General features: G+C 46.8%; 1 protein-coding gene across 1 annotated transcript; it reads right to left on the reverse strand.

Moving 5' to 3' along the window:
• Window positions 1-1,685: 1,685 nt before the first annotated feature.
• On the reverse strand, window positions 1,686-25,023 carry LOC306738383 (E3 ubiquitin-protein ligase DTX4-like). Its single transcript, XM_079220228.1, has 11 exons — window positions 24,801-25,023; window positions 13,905-14,119; window positions 11,993-12,876; window positions 4,357-4,418; window positions 4,099-4,260; window positions 3,923-3,984; window positions 3,666-3,832; window positions 3,433-3,586; window positions 2,451-2,540; window positions 2,247-2,345; window positions 1,686-2,157 (listed from the first exon to the last, which is right to left on the reverse strand). The coding sequence occupies exons 1-11, from the start codon at window positions 25,009-25,011 to the stop codon at window positions 2,026-2,028; spliced, it is 2,238 nt and encodes a 745-aa protein (XP_079076354.1). The 5' UTR covers window positions 25,012-25,023; the 3' UTR covers window positions 1,686-2,025.
• Window positions 25,024-25,414: the final 391 nt, after the last annotated feature.

Consider the following 25,414-nt stretch of genomic DNA (forward strand, 5'->3'; position numbering starts at 1 on the left):
AAATAAAAAAGGCAGTTTACTCTATGATAGTGTAAAGATAAATGCTATATAAAACAAAGATGTAGCTACATTTCACACACATATATATATATATATATATATATATATATATATATATATATATGTAAAAACAAAACATACAATAATAAAGAAGATAGAGTACCATCATCAATCATCATCAGAGCTAAAAGATGACGTGATTCACCATGGCGTACCGAAATAATACCCTTAACTGGGAGCATGTTGGTAGTATACACAGTACACAGTCTCTGTGTCTCTCACACTCTCTCACACACACACACACACACACACACACACAGGTCTTGTAACACTGTAATAAGGGGTCATCTACAGACCCAACTCAAAGACTGGGCAGTGCGGCATCAGGAGGCTCGTAGAGGAAAGAGGGGTCGAGTTGTTCTCGCTGTTGTCGAGACACCGACGCTGCTACTGACTCCAGCTTCCACCCGTCTCACGTGGTGTATCCTTTACAACTAGGCGTTTCTCCCAAGCGCCTTTGGTGCAGCTGCAAAATGATGCCATGAACTATCATTGAGCGTTAATATGATCCTGAATGTAACTTAGCCCTTCCAGATGCTGATGTGTCCGTTTTAGCGAGTGAGAATCCTGTCCAGATGTGGCGAATCTACAATAACTGGTTTTATTGGGTGGATTTCAGCAGTTTTTGAGTGATGCAAAGCCAAGCAGGTCCACTTGTGATGATGCGTTTTGGGGACATTCCAAGTCAAAATGAGGAATAAAGTCCTCCAAATGAGGGGACTGTACAGGACCTTTAATAGAGGCCTGTTTAATAGTGTTTCTCTACTGGGAGCTGTATGTCTCATTACTAACATCCAAGTGTCAGGTTTACATTCATGTAAATATAAACTGTGTCTGTCAAGACGAGCTCTGCTTCAGTACCAACTCTTGTCCTCTCCATCCTCCTCCAACCCTCTGCCCAATCTGAGGGTTCTTTGTGGCCCTGAGACCCGCCCGGTCCACACCAGAGGAATGCTGGTCGTCCTCAGGTCTCAATACCCATCCTCACCGGGCTGCCACAGCATTTACATCCCCTGGACCACGTGAATCACCGAAAGGACCAAAAATAAAGATATAGAAGTAAATACCGGTACCTGTGTATTTACGGTTAACTTGTACCACAGTGGCTCAAAAGTAAGACTCCATGTAGGCCCAAATGACCAGGCCTCAGTTTGGTCTTTTGTCATTTCATACACCATCATAAACATACATAGCCCAGGTCATAAAAAAAATGAAATTGGAATGACATTAAATGAAGACTATTGTAACAATGATAAAACAAAGTAACACAGGTGGATAACTCGGGGGTGTAGTTCATCAGTACCACCACAGGGGGGAGCCACCGCCTCAAACCAGCAGAGGGAAGGGGGGGTGAACAAAGCAAGCAGTCCCTCAATCTCTCCCTCCATCATTCATGGTTCCATTGTGTTGTTACTACACACACCTGTACAGTACCACACAGGTTAGTTTGACTCTACTCCTATCCTACGCTACGTACGCCGTCTTTATCTCTTCCTGCTCCGACCCCTCCTCTTGTCCCCTCCCCCGCCGCTCCTCCGCCTGTCTCTCTTTGTCCTTTCTCCCCCAGTTTTCATTGAACTGCTCTGACGTCTGGCATCCTTATCCTGGTTCCTCTTTCCCTCAGTAAAGTTAACTTGTTTTTGTCCTGAATATTAGTACCGATTCACCCTCACATTTAGTACCTCGCTGTCTAGCAGCTAAAACCATGAGTGCCATATATATCTATATATCTATATATGTGCTGCTGCTTCCTCACACTCCCTCCCACTGCCAGGCGAACCCAGCAGTGACCACGTCTTGAGAAGTGGTCCCCCCTGCAAAACTAAATCGATGTGTTCTGTAAGCCGAAGCGTCCCCTGCACCCCTGTTAAGTGCTGGCAGAGAGAGTGTGTGTTCCAGTCCAGGACGTCCTCTCCTCCTCCTGTTTCTGTTATTTGTATGTTCTCTCCTCCTCCGCTTGTCCTTTCACTTCTCCATCAGTCCGTCCTCCTCTGTGATGCCCTGAGCTCGGAGCTCTTCCAGGACGTTGTCCAGGTGTCCGGGGTCGGGGAAGCCGTGACCCGTCAGGTTGGAGCCAAACTCTGTCTTGTGGTGGACCTTGAAGAGAGGGGAAGACATATTTCTTTTGAGTCGGTGACGACAAATTTATCCCAAAGTACAGTCCGTCAATGTTATTGTGTGTGTACCTCGTTCCAGATGACGGTGTCAGACTCTCCAGTAGTGCTCGAGGTCCCGACCGAGAAGATCAACCTGCGGTCCCACGCTACCAGGAGCAGCCTCAGGACCTGACAACAGGCAGGGGAAGGTCACACCGTTAGAAAGTGTCTGAACTAACGATGGGTCTACTCCGGCTGATGGCTGTCCGTGACAGGACGGTGGACTGTGTTTACCTTGTGACCTCTCTCGCTGTCCGGGAGGTAGCAGTGTCGGGGGAAGCCTCGGGCTGTGAAGGGCTTCCCTGGGTTCGGATGCTCCGGTCCCTGGAAGGAGAGGCTTGATATTAGTACACTAACACTAGTGACTACAAAACCAAGCACAGTTTTCATGGCTCGTGAAGATGAAGACTCCACTTCATTTTCTATGTTGCTCTGTCACTGCAGATAGTGACTGCACGGTGTGAGCTCCACCTTTTAGTGTTAGCGCATTAGCTTGGAACCTCAACAGAGCCCAAGTTTAGCCAAAGTCAGGGTTCATACACATTTTGACCAGTGGATTTCCATGACTTTTAACCAAATTTGACCCAACATTTAGTTAAATCTCGGTGTATACATGAAAAAGTGAGAAATGTAGTATTTAAACAAACAATGAGAATTCCAAAGCATACAGTAAACTTTAAATGACACAAATGAATGAGACAATAGTTTGATTAAAAGAATAAACATTTATATAGATGCCTGTATGTATGCCTGCTTATATTTTGAGCGTCTTTCTTTTAAAAGCATATTCATTATTTCAAACTCAGCGTAAATGAACGACATGAATATAACAAACTTTTCCAAAACTTTAGGGATTCTATTTTTTTAAAGGACTTTTCCAGGCCTGGAAATTCCATGACTTTTCCAGGTTTCCCATGACCGTAAGAACCCTGCAAAGTACCAGGTCCCAGATGCTACCCGCGACTTTTGTAAATGGAGACACAAAAATAGCCGTTCTAATGCGCAACACACTGAAGTAGACTGCTTGGTGTCTGCTTGAAAGGGACAGTTTTTTTAATATTCATGGCTACATTCTCCATTTCACGTAAACCGCCTCCATGACATACGTCAGAATAAGGCCTCATCCACAACATCCCAACGAAGTATGCTGTGTGCACGACCCATGTGGTATTCTCAACAGTAAAGAGACCTCCGTGTACGCGTAGGAGTCGAGTACCTGAAGGCCTGGCGGTATGTTGTAGATGATGCGTATGCTTTTGCAGTCGGGGTGCCCCGGTAGAGAGTGGGGGATGACGTGGTACTCCATCTTCCCTGCCGGTTGGTTGCCTGTCTTCACGCCGTAGATGGTTTTACAGGTGGGACACTGAAGACTGCGAAGAGGGGAGAAACGTGTTGAGCTCAAGGCAGCGGAGACACAATGAAGAGCGGCGGTCTCTGTCTCTGACCCACCTGCCGTCCTTGTTGCCATTGTTATACATGGCCACCAGACACTGGAAATGGTACTGGTGTCCACACGTTGCTAGTCGCCCAACTGACTCTGCCCGAGACATAGGCCCCACCCCCGGACCCTTGTATCCAGACGGACCCCCCAGTGGCTCCATACAGATGGTACAGTCCTGGGAAAGAAGAGGAGATGCCTTCATTCTGGATTATGCCTCATGGGAGTTTGCCCTATGATAAGAAATACGTATAAATACTGTTCATACCTCTTCTGGTGGACTTTTTACTTTCTGCAGGTACTTCTTCACCACCTCCTCTGGAGTTTTACCTGCAGACGGGAGGGAGAGGGAACATTTTAAAATAGAGACACTTTAAAAGGCAGAAACCATCAAACCAAAAGCATTTGTTGAGGTATAAATGAGCTGTTGTTTTTTGTCTCTACCCTTGCGAGCCTGCTTCTTGGTGGTCTTCTTGCAGCACTGGCCAAAGCCTGGCACGGGCTTGACGTCGCTCTTGCTGACAGGCGGAGGGTGCAGCACGAGTTTTGGAGGTCTGGTCAGACACACGGGCAGAGCGGCGGCGCTCATCAGGATACCTGTGATCCCTGAAAAATGAGTGTGGTTAGTAGAGAAGAAAAAACAGACAGTGCTCTCTGCCGTCACCAGCAGCGGCCCATGGCTGGCGAGAGAGAAGGACTCACCGGCCAGCGCAGGGTGGACAGGACTGGATCCATTGAGGTTCTTCACTGGGACCGTGGGCACACTGCAAGAGAAGACACACACGGTTCTGTACTGAGCATTTCCTCCAGTGACGGCGTCACACATGAGAACCTGCACTTACTTTGAAAAACCGATGACCGTCATTTTTACGCTAAGAGGTTACAACTGTGTAGAAAGAAAAAGCAGCCAATGAAATCCGCTCATAAATGAGTATCCTGAATCCAGACTGAATGGGTCCTCTTGTTTCTCAGGGTGCTGCTCCTGACAGTCACTGCGTGTTTATGAGAGCTAATCCACAAAGAGAGGGACGTCATGCAGCTGCTTGCTGGGGATTACCTGCCTCGTCACAAAGCCCATCATCGTCATCTCTGCGTGACGGACACATCGACAGTGTTGATAGAATTTTACAGGAAGGAAGCGCTACTGCAAGATACTTGTACTAAGCACTCTTCATGCGCCACTGAGAAACTTCCATGAAGAAGAAATGCCTCCATGCTGGACCCGGGTCTGATGTCACGTCATCATATGTCAGCTCATAGAGGCGACACAGGAACAACAACACCCGCTACCTGATCTGAACTCCATTCTCCTCATGATGCTCAATCTGTCCCGAAATCAGCTGGAGAAGAGCTAGTTAACGTTAGCCGTTAGTAGCACTGTCCTAATAGAATGTTTTTATCAATAAAAATACAATCTTTCATTCCCTAATTATTGGAATTGCGTGTTTCCATGGGAGTGATATGGTATTGATACTTGGTATTGGCCGATATGCACGTTGAGTTATCAGAATTGGTATCAGAAAGAATGGTATAGGAACATTTGTAAAAACACCACAGTCCTCTATTAGTCCAACTCATTGCCATGGAAACAACCACTTCCCCGCCATTGAAGCTGGAGCACTCGTACGGGCGGAGCGGCGTGAGCAGCGGGACGGAGTGTGTTGATGATCTGTTGTTTCCTGTTGTTGGTTTAGCTTTAACAGGCTCTCTGTCAGTGCGCTAAGCTGCTTTCTCTTAACCCCTCTCAGTGACACATGACGACAGGCGAGGGAATGACTCACTGGGATGTGTGTGTGTGTGTGCGTTTGTGTGTGTGTGGAAGTCTGCACGACTGTGGATGATGGAAGGAGTGTTTCACCAGCATCGGGGAGAAAGAATGAAACCTTGGACATAACTGATGTCCTTGAGTGAGGAAGAGGAATTCAATTCAATTCAATTCAGTTTATTTTATACAGGCCAACATCACAAAAGCCTCGGAGGGCTTTACAATCTGTACACATGACATCCCTGTCCCGGTACCTCACATCGGATCAGGAAAAACTCCCCCAATAATGGGGGAATGAAGTGTAGAAGGTCACAGAAAGAAGCACTAAGTCCGGGGGCCTTTCCAAGCCGACCTCGGGGACCCTCGAGCCGGCCCCCAAGGGCCGACGGCACAGGAGCCAACGTGTTGCGAAGTTTTAAACTATTTTTGGTTCATCGTGGAACTGGTGCGGGCTGCAGCGGACAGGGAAGTTGTTCCGTGGCTCGACTTTCCCTCTGCCATTGAAGAGGCCGGCGGTGCGTCTGACCATCTCACAACAAAGACTTCAACCCCAATGAGCAGGAGAAGCTCTAGTTGAACCAGACCACCACCCCGCCAGCAGCCTGCCATCCAACAACCAAGTTGTCTGAATGTGGCTACCATCACATCTTAATCACATCAAATTTCCGTCTACGCTGATCAGATTAATCTGAGCCTCGCTCTGAATACGAGCGCTCTGCTGTCGTCGGCAGTCAGAGCAGTTTAAATCGGTCATGGATTATTTATGACAACACAAGACTTACAGACTCCTCTGTTCTAACCCGGCTATCTGCTGATGACGGATGGGAAACACCTCGAGTCAATGAGTGACGATGACAGTGGTCACACACACTAACCACCTGCTGCCAGTCGCCGGCTCTATTAATATTTAATAGACTGCTGTGTTAGCAGGGAAGGTTTTATAGTATGAGGTGGGGGAGAGAGAGAGAGAGAGAGAGAGAGAGAGAGAGGAGTCTGATCCTGGATAAACTGCATGTAGCTCATTAACACACTTCCCAGCTGCCCCACTGATGACACACATACAACACACACACACAGTATATATGTATACACACACATACATACGATGTTTGTATATACAAACATATCTACCTACATATATATATATATATATAAATATATATTTATACACACAGCTACTAAACATCGATTGGCACAAATGGAATATAATATTAATAGGAATGAAACTAAGCCCAGAACAGACAAACTGAACACTGGCTACAGAGAGCACCGTTCATGTTTTGCCCACTGGATGATCACACACCTCTCTGAACCAACACACGTGAAGAGTAATAACTACATAATAATAGTCAATATCAAAAGTTGTGACTGAATGTGTGAATTTGCATTATTTTGAGTTATAGAAACAGGATGTAAACAATAATACATTTCTAAATCCTATTATATTATTTCACTATATCTGTAGGTTACACTGTCATATCTCTGTGGTAACGAGATCTTTTGAATTGGATCAGGCCTGATTGGCCTCTCTCCATCCAGAGGGCCTTTCTCACCTTTACGTGACCTGAAGGCCTAGTCCTCTGACATGTTGTGAGGGACGGGACATTCAGATGGTTGTAACTTGCAACTCCACCACTAGATGCCGCTGAATCCCACAGTGCTCCTTTCAACGAAGCCATCGCTGATTTAAACATTCTGTTGCATGCACCGCTACCAGCAAGTGGAAGCTGAAGAAGTTGTAGAAACGTGGTCATAGAGCCATTTAAATCACTTTACTGTCGTAAAGTGTCAGAGTGTCTGTCCAGGGAAAACACTTCAGAAACCATCGACACCTACTTCACAAGTATTCAAAAGAGTTTCATTATCTACAAATGTACGGGGTCCTCCGTGAAACTTTACCCAAAGAAATCAGAGAAGAAGAAGAAGCAGAAGAAGGAAGATCCCTCCCCTGCCTGGGGGATGGGAGGAGGCCCTGAATGGGACTCCAGTCTCTTGACCCCCTTCAACCTCAGTCCCGCCCTCCTCCCCTCCGCCTGCTTCCCACGAGATCACACACTCCCTCTGCTTTGTCTCACACACTCCCTCCCCCCCCTGCTCCTCTATTCTACCAGGCCCAGATGGACATCAGCTGGACTGATTTAGACGCCAGACAATAACACACTCCCACACATTCTCACACACATATTGTCACACACTCATCAAGATGCACCCACACAGCCACATGCATTCTTATGGACACACACACACACACACACTTGCTAAGGATGTTTCAAGGAAACAAATGAAAGTGAAAAATACGCTGATGTGACAGAAAGTGGTCGACGTGTGTGACGCTTCCTAGCATCATGCTACGTTTGAAATGAGTTGATCTTAACAATTACCAGGGAAGGACACGCATTTGTTGAATAAACCCGACATATGTAACGTTCAAAAACATTGTACGACAGATCCGGATGTTTAGGAATGTGATTGAACCATTAGACCTGACCTGAGGTCTTTTCCAGAAGATATTGAGGGGAAGAAACACGATGCTGGACGTAAACTCACGATGCGGACGCTGCCTGAGCTGTCTGTCTGCTCTCAGTCTGATCCCATACTTATATGGAATACAAAGAACTTTGAATTCTTAAGAATATTCAGGTCATGTACATATATTAAATAATAAGTAGTTTATAAAGGTATTATTGCGACAGGTAGAATAAAACATCTCATTTTGAAGGATCCAGAAACTAAAGGCCCTGAATCAAAACTATAAAATTAATATGTTGTAATTATTGGTATGATATTGAAGACAGTTTAACTGGTGATGTGATCTTCTCCAGTTAAAGGTGTTAGGACTACAAAACCACTGGTGATGCTGCAGCGGTGACACAGAGTGATGCTACTTTTACGTCATAAACAATCTTGTCTCAATCATCTTCTCAATATATATTGTTTTTACTGTCACTTTCACATCTGCTGTCCAACAAAGCCATAGAAACAGACTCAAAGAAGCCACTAAACTACCACGCCATGAGGAGACAAAGATCCCGTGGAGTTATTACTTAACAGCTTCATGCCTCACAAAGCAGAGGCAGCAGGCAGGAGCTCTGGAGCGACTGCTTCATGCCTGCACGCCTTCACCTTCTACACTTCATTCCTCTTCCTCACTCAAGGACATCAGTTGCGTCCGAGGTTTCATTCTGCATATCCCCCTTGAATGTTACAGCTCCCACTGCGGGCCTCTAAACCCCCAGATCCCAACACAGTCACGCTTTATGGGGCGCTCTCTTTCTCGCTCGTTTATTTTGCCGTCTCGCGGCCCCCTCCCTGATAAACAGCCCCCCAGCCCACCCATTCATTCGCTTTGTCTCCTTCCCATAACCCACTGGAGAGGAAGAGAGGGCACACATTCTTCACTGGATCTCCCGTTAGGATTGTCAATATTTACTGTGTGTGAGAGCAAGAAGGACAACGTGTGCATTTGTTAAATGCCTTCACAGCCTGGCATCGGTGTGTGTGTGTGTGTGTGTGTGTGTGTGTGTGTGTGTGTGTGTCACACACTCCCCCTCTCTGGTGTTGGCCTGATTCCTTGCACCCCTGTGTGATCAATCTTTGACAGTTTGCTGACGCGTTTCTTTGTTTTGCCCCCCACACTCCATTCCCATAGGCCTCTGTCTTGGGCGCTGTCTGAGTCTGGGACTGTCTCCACACACACACACACACACACACACACACACACACACACACACACACACACACACACACACACACACACACACACACACACACACACACACACACACACACCCCTCCCCTCTGCTGTGATTGTCTGGGGGTAGAAACAATGCTGACTGGTCTGGTATGTCTACACCCCCACCTGACAAATATTGCCATTAGGAATATGCTGGCAGCCCTGGCATCTTCCTGATGAGGTATTCCATCCCACATCCACCCCGAATGACTCCACCTTCTCTGACAAATGCTCCGAGGCTTGTGTTGAGGCCTCATCACTAGCCGGGAGAGACGTGTTTAAAACAGGAAGCAGACAGAGAAAACAGGGGACAACTCGTGAAAATAAAGAAGAAGAAGAAGAAGAAGAAGAGAAGCAAACGAGAGGAAAAGTTAGGAAATGGTAGGAAGAGAACATAGAGAGGGGGAGGAGAAGCAGCGGAGGCAAAGAGAGCATTGTGCTGCTAATGCAGCCCAGGCTTGTCTAATCCAACAAAGGTTACTGTGGAGACCAACAATGAGGCTGTGAGGGGCCCGGACCGCTGAGACGCGACGGGAGAGGAGGGAGGAGAGGAGCCAGGAAACGAGAGAAGGGGGCAGGCAACAACGACGCGGTTGAGGGAACAGGTGTGTGTGTGTGTGTGTGTGTGTGTGTGTGTGTGTGTGGGTAGCACCAAATCTACATCTCAAAACCATCTGACCTTGCTTTCAGTTTGACACAGATCTTTACCCAGAGTCCCGTGTTTTGGTCTCTGGCTTTTCTCAGCTTTAATCACTGTCCTGTGGCATTATGGGAAGTGACTTTTTCTTTTTCCCCCAGCTGAAGAATCCGTTTGCAGAAGAGCTAAGTTGTGACTGGAAGTTTCTTTTGGGTAAAGGAGCACCCCCTCGGTGCGCCAGTGAAGGGGAAACAGAAGCAAGGCGGCGAGGCAGCAGCGCTGGACGTATCCTAAAGACTGAGCGTCTGCAGTCATGCCAGCACTGCTGAGCTCCACCCAGACGCTAGCATGGCAACATGGAAGCATATTCACCATGCTCACCATCTAGTTTAGCGTGTTAGCATGCAGTTATTTTAGGAAGTGTTTTGTAATGTTGAAGTTCATGTAAAGCACAAGTCATGCTTTATTTTACAAGGAGAAAAGAGGTTTGGAATTGAAAATAAAAATACAAGGAAAAACATTTTTAGTAATTGATTGTGCCTATATTATTGATTAGGGGACGACTTGATGGCCGTGTGGGAGGAGAGCAGGTAAGGCTGGCAGCTTGTTGTGTTACTTTGCACACGTCAAGCTTGTGATCATTTCATACACCTCAATCACCCTCTGCCCCACACACCCCACTGTCTGTGTTCACCTGACTCCTGAGGTCTCACACACACACACACACACACACACACACACACACACACACACACACACACACACACACACACACACACACACTCCAAGTAAATAGTTTAAAGGTCAAATTTCCATTTAGCTTCCTTTTCTTATCAAGATTATTTAAATTCTCATGAATATACATATTTTGTTCTGTCACAGTACAGAACCGTTAAGGTCATTGTACCGACAGGTACAATTAAAATTAAAGAGGTTAGAGGTCAAATTCAGATTAAGACAGAAAATGTACTGGAATATTGTCTTAATTAAAGAATTGAGAGGAAAGACGCATCTGTATCTTTCAGGACCGTCTCCAAGCTCAGAAACTCTTTGTACATCTGGTTTAAAATGAGGATAAAGAACCATGCATACCAATAATAAAATAATGTGAAAACAACATGTATATGTATCTTTCAGGACCTTCCATTGTGACCATAATGACATTACTTCCGGCACCTCGGTGGTGTGATGGGGATTGATCAACGTCAATGACTTTTTCTCAGGGAATAGAACAATTATTTTCTTCATCCCCATAATGGTCTCCATAGAACTTTGTTGTTTCAAATAGTTTCAAATGCTACGATCACCTTACACAAGACACAGGACAGCAGGCTTCTGAATCTCATTTGTCTCAGTATTTTAAATTCTTCTTCACCGTCTTGCCTGTTATTCCGTCTCCTTCATGAGAATGATCACGATGTCAACGCTGAACAGGTGAAGAAACCCCAAAGTACAACAAACACAAGCAGACGTTTCCAACAGGACTGAGTGAGAATGCGAGGAGTCACACCTCTTAAATCGCTCCTCTCACAGGCAGTGGAATAACAACGTGACTCATGACAACCCTGACAAGCACCGCGCCTTCAGATGGAAGTGACATGGCTTGTATCCATGAGTATGTATCTAGCGTGCTTTTGTGTGTCTGGACATGCATTTCTCACTGCATGTCTGTGCAGACTCAAAATATGTTTGTGGGACTGCAGGGTATAGGGAAATATCCTATGGGAGACTCTTTTTGGAAGTTGCCATGATGGTAATATGAGGTGCAAATTAATGTTAAAATTCAGCGTCCCAAGTTGTGCATGCTACACCTCATGTTCCTGAAAATGTCATTAAAAATGTCTCACCAAAAAACTATAATAATACTCAATCCAGTATGCTGTTATTCGCGTCGTGTTGTGATCTGCCCTTTGCGAAAGGGAGCTGAAGCCGTGACATCACTCTCTTCAAGGACACAAGACTCCACTGACAAAAGCAGTAACTTTACTTTACAGAACACAAGTTAATGGCCTTTTGTTTGTTTGTTTTCTCGTGTGGGACGCATGATCCGAACAGCAGGACATCGCCTCTACAAACAGGTAGGTACTGCAGGGAACACACTGAGCAGTTTTAGAGGGTCTAGGAACGACCACTGGGAAGCTACAGAACCATATAAAAACTTGAATGAAGCTACTGGTGTTGTGTGTCTGTTTGATTTACTCACCCTGACGCTATGAGCGCTCTGGACTGAGCCATCGCTATCCTCTGTAACGCCGGTCTGCTCAGCCCGGCTAAGCTTGATCTCTGTGGCAACGGGGCATGGCACGCTGTCGCCGCGGACGACGGCGTGCGCTGCGGCTTCATCACCATTGGCGACGGAGATGGCACGGGAGAGGGGGGCGTGGTCACGCTGTTGGCGGGGGAAACCAACGTGCCGGTTGGCACCGAGTCGCCGGCTGAAGACGAGGAGTGCTTGGCGGGAATGGACGGAGGGATGGGGTTCGGTTTGGATGATGGCGGCTGAGGAGGCGGGAGGGACGGCGGAGGCGGCCGATTGGAAGACAGGGAGATACCCAGGGAGGAGGTGCCCGCGGTGAGAGCGGCCAGAGACTGGGCAAAGAGCTGGGCGTTCCTTCTCGGGGAGGCGGTGTTCCTGGAGATGGCGAGACCGTGCGGCAGCGTCTGATAGTAGTTGGAGTTGGAGTTGGAGTTCTGCTGTCCTCGCCCCAGAGTGGCGGACTTAGAGGGACTCAGAGGTTTAGAGGAGACCAGCACTGAGTTCTTGGGCCGCTGCACGGTTAGTGAGCGTCTACCTAGAGCCTGTATCCCTGCTCCTCCTGTATTGGACTTCACACTAAAGACCAGCATGCACTGCTGGCAGGAACAAGGCTGGCCCAGTCCAGTAGTTGGTACGCCCCCATTGGGGGAGACAGAGCTTCCAATCCCCATGCTGACCCCTGACACCCCAACACCAAGCAGGGCTCCTGTTAGGCCTCCACCTCCTCCGACATCGCCTCCTTTGGGTATTGGAAGGGGACCGGACACTAGAGGGTAGGACATGTCAGCACGTCTCTGGAGCCTCCGACACCTCTGGCTCTGTCTGTTCACCTGCAGCAGGACACAAAACATTCGCTTTAGAACCGTATTGAATACGAGTTAAAAGGGTACATTGATCTGATTTTGTTATGTTTTTGTGTTTAACTAGCTAATAGGGACAACAATTTTCCCGAAATTGGTCCAGTACTGAACCAGAGGGCGGCAGCTGGCAGACTGCTAAAGGAGCTGCAATGTAATCCTGTTGGGGCTATTTGGCACCATGAATTTTCGGCCACTCTAACATCCTGTTCCTTTCTACTGACAGGCTCTGATCGTTATTAGAAGTGTCTGGCAACATTATGAAAAGAGTCTCCCTCAGGTGGAAACGTGACCGCCGGTCAGGCAGCTTGTTGTGCTGGAGTCCAGAGAGCGCAGCTCAGTGTCACCTTAGAGGCTGAATATTCAGATGGTTTCCACAATGTGGACGAGGTCTTTGAATGTGATGGTCGCCCGTATTAATTAGAGCCAGAGTGTACGGATGAAGAGTTCCTACACACTGAAGAGAGAGAGAAGAGGAGGCTGGAGCAGCTGCTGAAAGGCCGTGGAGCTCAGGAGACTGGTCCGACCACAGAGACCTGGTCCGCCCCATATTCACGGTTCACCACCAGACTTCTGCTTGAGCGAGACTTGGGCACGATAACAAACAGACGGGATCAAGTAAAAGGGAGAGAGAAAGATTGTGTTTCTCTGTGGGGTCCTCTCCAGAATGTTGTCAGACTCTTATAATATCTATCTGAGCCTGTCAGCAGCAACAACAAGCCCTTTTAGTGGACGTACTGCTGGCCTTGCAGCTTCTTAAAATACTGGACCAATTATAAAAACGGTGTTCCCATGAGTCAGTGACACATAAAAACATGAGGAAATAGGGTCCAGGTTGAAGACTACAAGGTACCCTTCAGACCGTATTATGGGCTCATCACAGCACACGTGGGCTGCCTCTTGAAAGCTAAATATCACTTGTGTATTCAAAGAAGAAACGGTACGGAAGGAGTGTCAACTTGACTTCGTCATTGATGTCCATGTGAAGATTTCAAACACACCTGTGTCATGGTCTGAAAATCAATGAGGTAGCAGAAGCCGAGGGGCGTCAGGTCGAGGCAGGGCTGCTGCCGGTTGTGGGCGTTCTCGACGGCGATGGCCACCTCCATGTCGTAGGCCGTCCACGTCCCCGCATCGTTCTCCCACTCCCACTGCCAGCCCTGACCCGGGGCCGAGGCTGGGTCGTAAAAACTCCTCCGCACCGGACGGATGGTTCCTGAAATATATTAAGTGAGGAAGAATTTAATAAATATTTGTGATAGGTAATTGGCATATTTATGTGTATACATGAAAAAAGTGAGAAAATGTAGCATTTAAACTAACAATGAGAATTCCAAAGCATACAGTAAACCTTACATGACACAAATTAATGAGACAATAGTTTGCTTAAAAGAATAAACATTTATATAGATGCCTGCTTATATTTTGAGTGTCTTTCTTTTAAAAGCATATTAATTATTTCAAACTCAGCGTAAATGAACGTCATGAACATTTCCATGACTTTTCCAAAACCTTTGGGAACCTTTTAGGACTTTTCCAGGCCTGGAAATGACCATTTTAAAATTCCATAACTTTTCCAGGTTTTCCATGACCGTAAGAACCCTGCAAAGGCAACACTTATTATCATTAGGGGTTAAGAGCTCCATCCTGAATACGCGAGGAGATCTGGACAAACAAGCAACTGACAGCATCACAACGCAAGTTGTGTTTCCATTCGACACATTTTGCAGTGTTGTATTCTGGTGTGATATGACAGTAAATACAGTGAGATTTGGAAACAGCGTTTCCACCCCAGTAACTATTGTCATGTGATCTCAGGATTATCTCTCGATCTCCTGTTGGGCGGCAGCGGACCAGACGGGTCAATGCTGTGATGTACGACACGCTCTGCGGCAGCCGCTCTATGCCGGCAGTAAAACAGCCAACAGCTTGGAGTGCTGGAGGCCGAGACCAACAATACAGAGGAGAACAGGCAATGCACGGATTTCAGGTTCTGATTTAAAAAGCAAAGGAACGCACAGAAAAACCTTCTGTCGGCTTTCTCTTCGTTTTGTGGGTCATGTAGAATTCAAAGTGATACATTTTAGGAAAAGTAACTGATATTCATATTCAAAGTGTGGACCTTGAGAACAAAGGTGGTGCTGTTGCCTTGTATGTTTCTAAATAGGGAGATTAGTTTGGTTGTGCTGTTCAGTAACATGCAAAACAGTTTTAAAAAAAACGACATGAAAAAAGCATCGGGGAGAGGGTGGGAGGAGGGTCCCGAAACCGACCAACCAGAAACCACCTACGTCTCCAGGGGTAACAGGCTATTTAGTTCATGCCAGGACAAGGAAGACATATATATGTGCGTGTGTGTGTGTGTGTGTGTGTGTGTGTGTGTGTGTTTGTGAGTGAGTGAGTGAGTGAGTGAGTGAGTGAGAGAGAGAAGAGTACAAAGAGTTGAAATTGGCAGAGTGACATCAGCACAAAGACATCAAAAGGACGGGGTTGAATGAAGGGAGAAGGAGAGACAGAGCGAATATCTACTAGTTTATGAATACAGTTCCCTCACAGAAGACACCAATAGATCTGTTGAGAGGACAGAGTACATGCTACACAGGAGACAGACAGTTATGAAAGGGTAAGTGAGACAAAATGAGAGTTAGTGAGAGCAGCAGACCCTCTCTCTCTGATGAATGACTCACACTTGACCTGCTGATTACCACATGATATCTCAAACTGCAGAGCGGGCGTCCATTCACAGCCAGACCAACAGCAGACTGAGGACGAGCTGCGCTGCTGTCAGTTTGCCTGATATAACACATTGTCATGAGTGAAACAGGGAAAATAAAGGATGAAATGGTTTGAGATTTTAAGTAAGTATTAGTACTCAAAAGCTTGCCTAATTCATGTTAATGCCACTGCATCTTTCACATAGTTTCATCTTCAGAGAACTGCTCCTCTGGGAACAGCTGAAAAACGGGACAGAAGCACACGGGCTCCTTCATTACCTCAACCATTAAGTGTATAACAACAGGACTAATGGAAGCCGTGATGAGAAAGGGACTTGAGCGTCAAACATCCTCACTGCCCCAAACACCTTTGTGACTGACGTATGGGGCCGCCCGTATATGTTTTTTTAAAGTCCTTTATTAATCACACAGTGGGGACATTTTTCTCTGCATTTGACCCATCCTTAGTAATTAATCGCCTGGGAAGCAACTGGGGCTTCAGGGTCTTGCTCAAGGACACTACGACATGCAAACTACGGGGAGACCAGGGATGGAACCGGCTACCTTGTGGTTTCAGGACGACCACCCATCCCCATGAGCTACATGGGAACTTGAGAAGTACATGGACATAAAACACGTCATTAATAAAAATACTTTCGTGGAAATGTTTACGTTACGCCGTTAACAGGTCACGCTTGTGGGACTCGCCGATTCTTGGCATTTTGCCAAAAGCCAATCTCCGTGAGGTCGTCTTTTCTGATGGTGCGTCTCTCAAAACAGAAAACAGATCTAAGCTCAACATTGAGCTTGAATTGAGAGCGGCCGTATAAACATCTACAAACATATTTGTCGAGGAAAGCAGCTCACTGCAGCCACTAATACTGAGACAACGTGATGGCTCACATATATCTACACTCAGTCTGTTTTGTTTTCGCAGGTTGAATGTTATTGTTATTATCTTAAAACAAGATATTCAGTTCAAAACAGGTTAAGTGCAGCCACAATAGGCTCTTTTTTTTGCGGTGGGGCATCAACATTTTTCTTCCTCCAACGTGGGGCGTGACAGAAAGAGGTCTGAGAACCGCTGCTGTAGGCAGTGCTATTGGGGAGGGGCTACTAGCTGGCTCCAAGCTAGTTAGCTTATTAAGCTAAATTATTAGTCCTGCTCCAAAAGTTAGCTGGTTGTTAATGTCAGTAATTCTACAAGAAACAGGCATAGTAATGCAAGGTGACAGTTCAGGCTCTTACTTGCTGGGTTGGACCCCAGAGAGATGATGGCCTGAAGGTCTCTCCAGTGTGAAACCTCTCTGTTGGAGACAGAAGCTCAGCAGTGGAGAAAGCGGAGAAAGCGGAGCAACGTCCTAAGTGACACTGACCATTGAAGGCACGCGTTAAATATGTTGGATACATATAAAATGCTCGCTGCTCATCAGTGTTCCCTAGCTTGACCCCCATCAGTGCATTACCTAAGATTGTGTACGGCACATCATCTCAAAGCTTCAAGTGAGTGGCACCTCTCACACACACACACACACACACACACACACACACACACTCACACACACACACACATGCATTGGAAAGAAGGTTTGAGTGCATGCACAGACGTGTCCCGTGAGACTCGTTCTTACAACTCTACAGGAATCAGGACTCCTTAGTTATCGTAGCTTCTTCGGTCCTCGTGGTTATTAAAGTTATGACTGTACATAACCGCAGTTACGGCAGAACCGGTTCGTCCCGACAGCCCTAGGCGCGCCCCGCGTCTACAAAGTCACTAGGACTCTGCAGCTAGTGAAAGGCGTGTGTTAGTGGCTCTGACAGTTACAGCTGAGAGGCTGCACAAATACTGTCCACATATTGCAAACAGCAGCACAGCAGACGCATGTTCAAGAGCACCACACCCTTTCTAAATGTTTGGTCTGTCAGAGTCGGATCAGTGCGTCTGGATGTGGCCACGCCGTATTGATGCCCCGGTCAGGCTGTGTGTTTGTATGTGAACGCGGGGTTGTAAAAAGAAAACGGAAAGGTCGGAAGGTCATTTAACACGATCCGAGAACACGAACAATCGAGCAAAATGAACTGCAGAAGGTGAACAAATCTGTTGCTGTGTGTGAAGAGCGAAAAGCAAAAGTAAATATATGGGCTATGTGTGTGTGTGTGTGTGTGTGTGTGTGCGTGTGTGCGCGCGTGTGTGTGTGTGTGTGTGAATAATTAAAGAGCACCAGCGAGAGTCATTAAATTTAGTGAAATGTATGAGAGAGCGAGAGAGGACAAAGAGGCCTGAGGCAGGTGGAGAAAGAGACCGGCCATCTGGTCCTCATTGTTCTCTCTACCACCGACCCCTCCCTGCAAACGCACACATGCACACACGCACACACGCACTCTCACACACACACGCACACACACACGACTGTAGAGTGACCAGCAGACTGACCAGCAGGCGAGCACATGCTCGGGTCGGGTCATGCTTTATGCAGGAGGGTGTTTGTGCTCCTCTCACTCATGAAAACCTCAGCATCAGTGACTCCGTGAGAAGATCCAGCACTTCCTCTTCCTCTTCCTCTTCATCTGTCCCATTCTAGTCACACAAGTGGTGCAGGGATGCCATTCGCGCAGGTGTTTTGAACACAACTATTTGGAAGGACCGAATGTGCCTACAAAGCACCAGCAAGTCTCACTCTTTCCATCGCAGACGTGTCCACCACAGAACATGCAGCATTGTGGCCGCTAACTCGGCCACCCAGCCTAAATCTGATCCAATATCAGATCCTCGATCACAGGGGTATTCAGCTAAAATTCAGCGAGGTCCAGTTCGAGAGAATTTCTCTACTGTTCTTAATTGTTTTTGTAATCTTGTTTTCTTCTGCATTGTGTTTTGATGCTTTTGATGGTTTTATGAGAAGCACTTTGAATCGCCTTGTTGTTGAAATAAATAAACTTGCCTAGGAAGCGTGAGAGGAGAACATGGAGAGGGAACCAGAGAGGGTCAAGCTGATCTGGAGTCACCAAGATCTTCCAGCATGTTCTTCTTTTCCAGGAACTTCTTTCAGACTTCACTTTCTCTGGTTTAGTTGTTTTCACCACTTCACCACCCTCTGTCCTTCCTTGATTCCCACTTGTGATTTACTTATCTGGATTTCTCACCCTCCATCTCTTGTTCCCTCCTCTTCCTAACATTCCTATGGATACATCTACGTATATACTGATGAGTTCAAGACATCTCCTCCTCCTCCTGGTCTGACTCCAGCCCGGTGAATCCCCAGTCCTATCTCAGAAACATAAACGCATAATGTTCTGTTGGTTGGAGCAACAGATCAGAGCTGCATCCGTTCTATGTAGTGGCAGTAGAAAAAATAAAAGCTATGCTTGGATGAAACAGCTGTTCAGGTGTTTGTATATCCACAAAAGTAAAAAGAAAAAAAGTTTTCATCATTTCATTTTAATAAGGTTGTGAAATTTACGACATTTTATTTTAATAACATTATTTATATTAAAGAATGATTTTAAATCAAATAAGCAGTGGTCTGTCTGTCTATCTATCTGTATCTATATCCCTCTCTAGACTCACACATTCTCTGGCACTACTTCTGTCTTTCTTTTGTTCCGTCTCATCTCTTCGCCTCTCCTCTAAACCCCATCACATGAGAGTCATCAGCCACTGTGTGTGTGTGTGTGTGTGTGTGTGTGTGTGTTCCCCAAATGTAAGAATGTGCACGGTGTGGTTTCAGTGGTTAAAGGGACTGTGAGGCAATGTGTTGTTGTCCATAAGCAGTGGGCTGGATGACACAGCAATACACATGAATATGTGCTCAAGTCTTCACACGCTCTCATGTGTGTCCACTCACTGTGTGTTGCAGAGCAGTCCGTGAGTGATGACCCCTAAACACACACACACACACACACACACACACACACACACACACACACACACACACACAAAGTAACAGTAACCTGACACGCAGAGTTTCACAACACCTCCTCCACCTCTTCCTCTTCCCTCCTCTGGTTTCTTTCCTGTGATGTATGTGTCAGAGTCCAGTCTGCTAGCTTGAAGCTAAATTACTTCTTCCAATCATGAAATAGAGTGAGTTCCATTCATGACGTGAAAGATAATAACAACTCATATTTTAGTTACCGCTTCATGGAAAAGTAGGTTACTGCTTTTTTTAACAATGCAACAGCACGTCCTTCTCTCCTTTCACTTTCATCTGGTTCTCAGTCACTTTAATCTTCCTCCTGACCTCAGCTCCTTCCTTCATCTACATTTGTTTTAGCTGTCTCATTCTCTCTACATCTTCTCTTTTTAACTTTCACCCCCCTCTCTCTCCTCTCTGACTTTGCCGTGCCGCCTCCTCCCTTCAGCTCTCGCTCCGTCTTTGTCTCTACTTTGTCTCACCTTGAAAGAGTCCGATCCCCAGAGTTCTGGGTTCAGAGTCAATTTTCAGCTTCACAGAGTGCGAGGGAGAGAAGCAGAGAGGAGGGTGACGGGCGTAAAAAAAGAGACAGATCAGGTGGGCACATGAAGCGCAGGCGTCGCAACAAAAGAAGAAGAGAGAGACCCTAACCGTTAGTCAAACTGCATCCAAAAGTCTCTCAATCATTTATGTAAATTCAAATAGTGTTATACATGTGATAACTAAAGTAACACCATTTCTCTACGGCGTTCACAGGTGCAGGTAATTGTTGCCGAACTGATAAAACATCCAAAGGATCTCATTGTCTCTTTGGAGTCATACAAGTCGTCAGATAGATCAGAAGGCATCACGGCACCATGTAAACGAGAAACACGTTCCATGATCAAGGTACAGAGACGCGGGGTTCACACCGCTACATGTACTACACGTCCTTCTCCAGTTTAAATATACTCTGTGAATCTGCTATATGACTACATTCAATCGTGTAAAACTGGCAGAATTTGGATTGAATGCTGCATTAATAGATGTTCAGTCCCACGGCTCTCATCATGGCCGTCATAAACCTAGTGGGAGCTACCCGCAGACCGACACAGGTGGTTTTCCTGTCGTGACCCGACTCCTCCCACTCACCTGGTTGGTCGTGTGCATGTTAATGTCGTCAATGTTAATGTCCCTGTTCTTGTCAACAAGACCCCCCCCCCCCCCCCCCTTGCATCTCTGGGGATCGCCCCAGACAACATGTCCCCTCTCCCCTCCTCCACAATGACCCTGACACCCCAGGGCATTGTGGGGGTCTGGGAATGTGTCTCCTTCAGCAGGAGCAGCTGGAACGAGAGGAGCAACAGGCTGAAGAAGCAGTGAAAACGATGCCTCAAAGAAAACGATGACAAGGCCGCTTTTGAAAGTGCCATGAAATACGACAGAGCGACTCACGGTGTCGAGCATCATTTCTCAAGTGAAGCCCCCTTCCAATTCCTGCTTAATGATAAACTAATGTACAAACGCCTATATTTTATATGTAGGAGTTATATAAACAGCTAATATGAACTGTTTTTAATATGCTTAATATGAACTGTGTGTTTTCCTGATAAAAACAGAGCATAGTTCATTGCAGTGTCGACATTATTAATCACCGTTTTAACCATTATAAGAAATATGTGTTTTAAACGCAGAGGAGCAGCTTGTCCCCAAAAGGAGAAAAGTCAGTCCACCTTAAAGGTCAGTCCACCTTAAGTGTGCCTGGGCCGGAGCGGTTGTTAATTTGGGGGCTAACCCGCTTCACCGTACTCATCAGCCTGCTGACGAGCACGAGGCGGGAACTTGAGGAGTTGTAGCATTTATTCACTGACTAATAAAGTGTCCGCACATATACACACTGCTACGTTCACAGCTGCAACGTTACTGATAACGTGATACTCATCCTCACAAACACTAGCGGAGTCATCCCTGACAGTTTGGCCTCGGCGCCACAGTGATGAGTAACTTACTGACAAAGTGACGCACACACCACCACCATGGCCGCTTACTCTCTCTGGTGGCTGCCGGACTCGGGAACCGGGGCATCAGCTGGCAAGAGGTCGTTGCTGTGGTATCGGGCGCGCTTGTATTGGAGTAGTTTTACGAGAACCGCTTCCCGAGCAGTGTGGGACTCGAGAAACGCTACTGGTATCGGTGGATCCCTCAGATCACAGTTAAGCCAAGGTGAAGATTTCACAAAAAGTACGTGTGTGGTGTTCTGCTTGGTTGTGCTGTTCTCTGACTTTATTTGTTGTTGCTATTTGATATGATTATGATATTACACGTTTCACCGTGACACGTGTTTGCTGTATCCAACGTGGTGTTGCGCCGACTATAGAGCGATCTCATGCTTGTGTAACATGGACTAATGCAGAGGGTGAGGACCTTTACGAAACATCCCGAGAAGATGAGCTCTGATATGACATGACCTCTGCAGCCGTGTGACCCCTCACTACTGAACCTCTGACACGAGCTCAGACACGGCAACACATCCTCCTCCAACACGAGAGGCTGAAAGCATTTGTATCAGGTGCATAAAAGGACACGGGATATTTCATGTGATGAGCCAGATTATACTTGAGAAGTGTCATCGCTCTGTCATTGCTCGTTTTGTACTGTGCACCTCTTCAGAGAGAGAGAGAGAGCGAGAGAGAGAGAGAGCGAGAGAGAGAGAGAGCGAGAGAGAGAGAGAGCGAGAGAGCTCTGCAGAATAACAGACGGGATAAGGATCAGAGTTCAGCGAACCTGCAACAGGAGTAGAAAAGGTCATCAGAGCCCACCGCTGATTGCTCTCTTCTACCCTCCATCTCCCTTCACTGAACTTGTAAAAACACTCCCTCCCCCCCCACCTCCCCCCCTTCTGCGGTCGGCTCTGCTTCTGTGTCGCAGAGCCACGATGGAGAACTCACATCTGTTCGACAAAATCCGAACAATGGTGAAGGAGTGAAAGAAGGAGAGAGGGGGAGGGAGGGAGAGAGAGAGAAAGAGAGAGAGAGAGAGAGAAAGAGACTCCCCACAATTATCTCACTCCTTCTGCAACCAACACTCCCACTCTGTGTCCATCCCCCCACCGCACAAACACACACTCCAATCTTTCTATCTCTCCCATGTCCAGGCCAAAACCTAAAAGGCCCTTGGGACTTTTGTCTATTGACGAAACTAAACACTTGTACAGGAGAGGAGAGGAAATGGGAGAGGGTGACAGACCCCAGGGAGGGAGAGAAGGAGAGAAGGGGAGAAGAGAGGGAGGTACACAGGGAGAACAACTCAAGTGAACTCTCTGCTCATCGGGCCTTGAAATATTCCATTCTTTCCACGGAATCAAGGTCTCTCTGTTTCTTCGTGTCAGGAGTGTGCAGCTGCTGTGTGTGTGTGTGTGTGTGTGTGTGTGTGTGTGTGTGTGTGTGTGTGTGTGTGTGTGTGTGTGTGTGTGTGTGTGTGGATAAGAGCTAAAGAATGCAGCTAACCCAGTGGTGCGATGGTCTTTCGCAGCTGCTCCACACCATCATCATATTGTTGAATTTGAACCCAACACAGCCACCAAATACACACACACACACACACACACACACACACACTCTCTCTGTTTCTGGGGAGCGGTGATGCCAGCAGCAGCCTATGAAAAGCCTTCCTGAAGGTTGCAACTGCAGTCCAGAGTGGAAGAGTAATAAACTGTCTATTACTTGTCCAGCGGAAATGCAACGATTTATCAACTGTCTCTATGCGAAAGGGCAATCAAATAATGCCTGTGATAAAAAATAATCAAAGGGATTATCATCACCCTTCTGGCTAGAATCGTGCGGCCCCCACCTGATGTTGTGCTACTGTTTTCTCATCCAGCCACACCAGCATGGCCCTGCATGCAACGAAGCTCGTGATCACAGATGCCATTTTCAAGTGACCTCTTCTGCACATGAGGAACGTATTACAAGACACCGTAGGTTAGAATCCCGCTGACCTGGATGCACTTTGTCCTGCCTGGAGAAAACTATCCAACCGCCATGCTGCTAGTGTCTGTGAGTACGGAGGAGAAACCCTCACCCAGAACTCTTCTCCTCCGGAACACATCTGCACGAGTCTAATGCGGGGACTTCCACTCTAATGTTACATGAAGGCTCAACGATGGGCTCCAAAGGTGAGCATAAAAGTGGGGCCCCCACATCTCTAACAATCAAACAGCACAGCAATGTGTTCTGGTTATAACTGGGCTTTGTTAATATAAGTACTGACTGTCGTAAAAAAACATGCTGATACACTTTTTTTCTTTTTTAGCCGTTTTAGAGACCTGTCTTAATATCCTAAACCGAGTGCTACTCTTTGACAACAAAGTTGTGCCTTTAGAAATGAGAGTTGTCCACAGCAGGGTCGCCTTGGCTGCATCTCATTTCCTGTATGAGGGGTCCACGAGGAGCGGATTAGCCTTCGCGTTGAAAGGAGCCACACAGCGGAAGTATTTACGCGGTGGTGTGTTTTTAGGTCATCGATGACCCCGAGGCATGCAGGTTGATCACAAGCCGAGAAACCTCGACGGTAGCAGACAGCACAAGGATGCCAAAGAACAGGGTTTGGCAGGATTACTGTTTAACTCTATACTCTGAATATAATGATAAGCTCTGGATGGATAATAACCTAATTCGTAGAAGAAGCACAGAGTTCTTACGGTCATGGAAAACCTGGAACAGTCATGGAATATAAAAATGGTTATTTACAGGCCTGGAAAAGTCCTTGAAAAAATGAAATCCCAAAAGTTTTGTAAAAGTCATGTAAATGTATTATATTCATGTGTTCATGACGTTCATTTACGCTGAGTTTGAAATAATGAATATGCTTTCAAAAGAAAGACACATGAATATAACACATTTACATGACTTTTCCAAAACTTTTGGGATTTTATTTTTTATAGGACTTTTCCAGGCCTGGAAATGACCATTTTAAAATTCCATGACTTTTCCAGATTTTCCATGACCGTAAGAAACCATGGTTACTTACTGTACGCTTTGTAATTCTCATAGTTAGTTTAAATATTACATTTTCCTCACTTTTTCATGTTTACACCGAGATTTTACAAAATGTTTGCTCATGGAAATTTGGTTTAAAGTCATGGAAATCCATTGGTCAAAACGTGTATGAACCCTGAAAGAAGCACGGTGTGCATGGAGGTCCCACGTAGTGCCTCGCAACCCGGTACTAGTTGCACCCTGAACACTCAATAAACAGCCCCCATCGCTCCCAGCAGCCTCCGCTGTCTTACCCGTGTCCTGTCGGAACTGGTGCATGGACTGAAGATCGATGAGGTACGGCGAGAGCCGGCTGTCCACCTGGCCGAGGACCACGCTCCCTCCGCGGGGGTCGCTGCTCCGGATGGCCGCCTCTATCTGGTGCGAGACCGCGGGGCTGTAGGGCCGCCAGCGACCGTGCTCGTTCATCCATTCCCACACCACCACGACGGAGGCCAGGAGCATGTTGTTACTGTGGGCCCTGGGGAGGGGACACGAAGGAAGGGTGCAATAGCAGGAGGGGAAAATACGCATTTGTTAGCTGGAAAAGCGTTGCTGAGCCACTCGGAGACGAGAGGCGCGTTTGTTAGCCCAAATAAAGCCCGCCTGCTCGGAGCCGAGGCCAACGAGCTGGCACACATGCACACAACGCTGTCTTTTCTCCGGCGACATGAGTTTGAACCAAACCCTGCGCCCTCGAGATAATAAATAAACAAAACACAGACCGACTGCTCAAACAAAGGCATGCATTTAGTGTCTTACATGGAGCCGCAGCGGAGCTAACGCCAGGATAAGTCGACACATTCTTCTGCGTAGAGGAGAGCCCGGTCCTCGCTGTTATTACACGGTGGTTACGGGGTTACATCCC

This window comes from Taurulus bubalis (assembly GCF_910589615.1).
Source record: "Taurulus bubalis genome assembly, chromosome: 6".
Lineage (NCBI taxonomy): Eukaryota > Metazoa > Chordata > Actinopteri > Perciformes > Cottidae > Taurulus > Taurulus bubalis.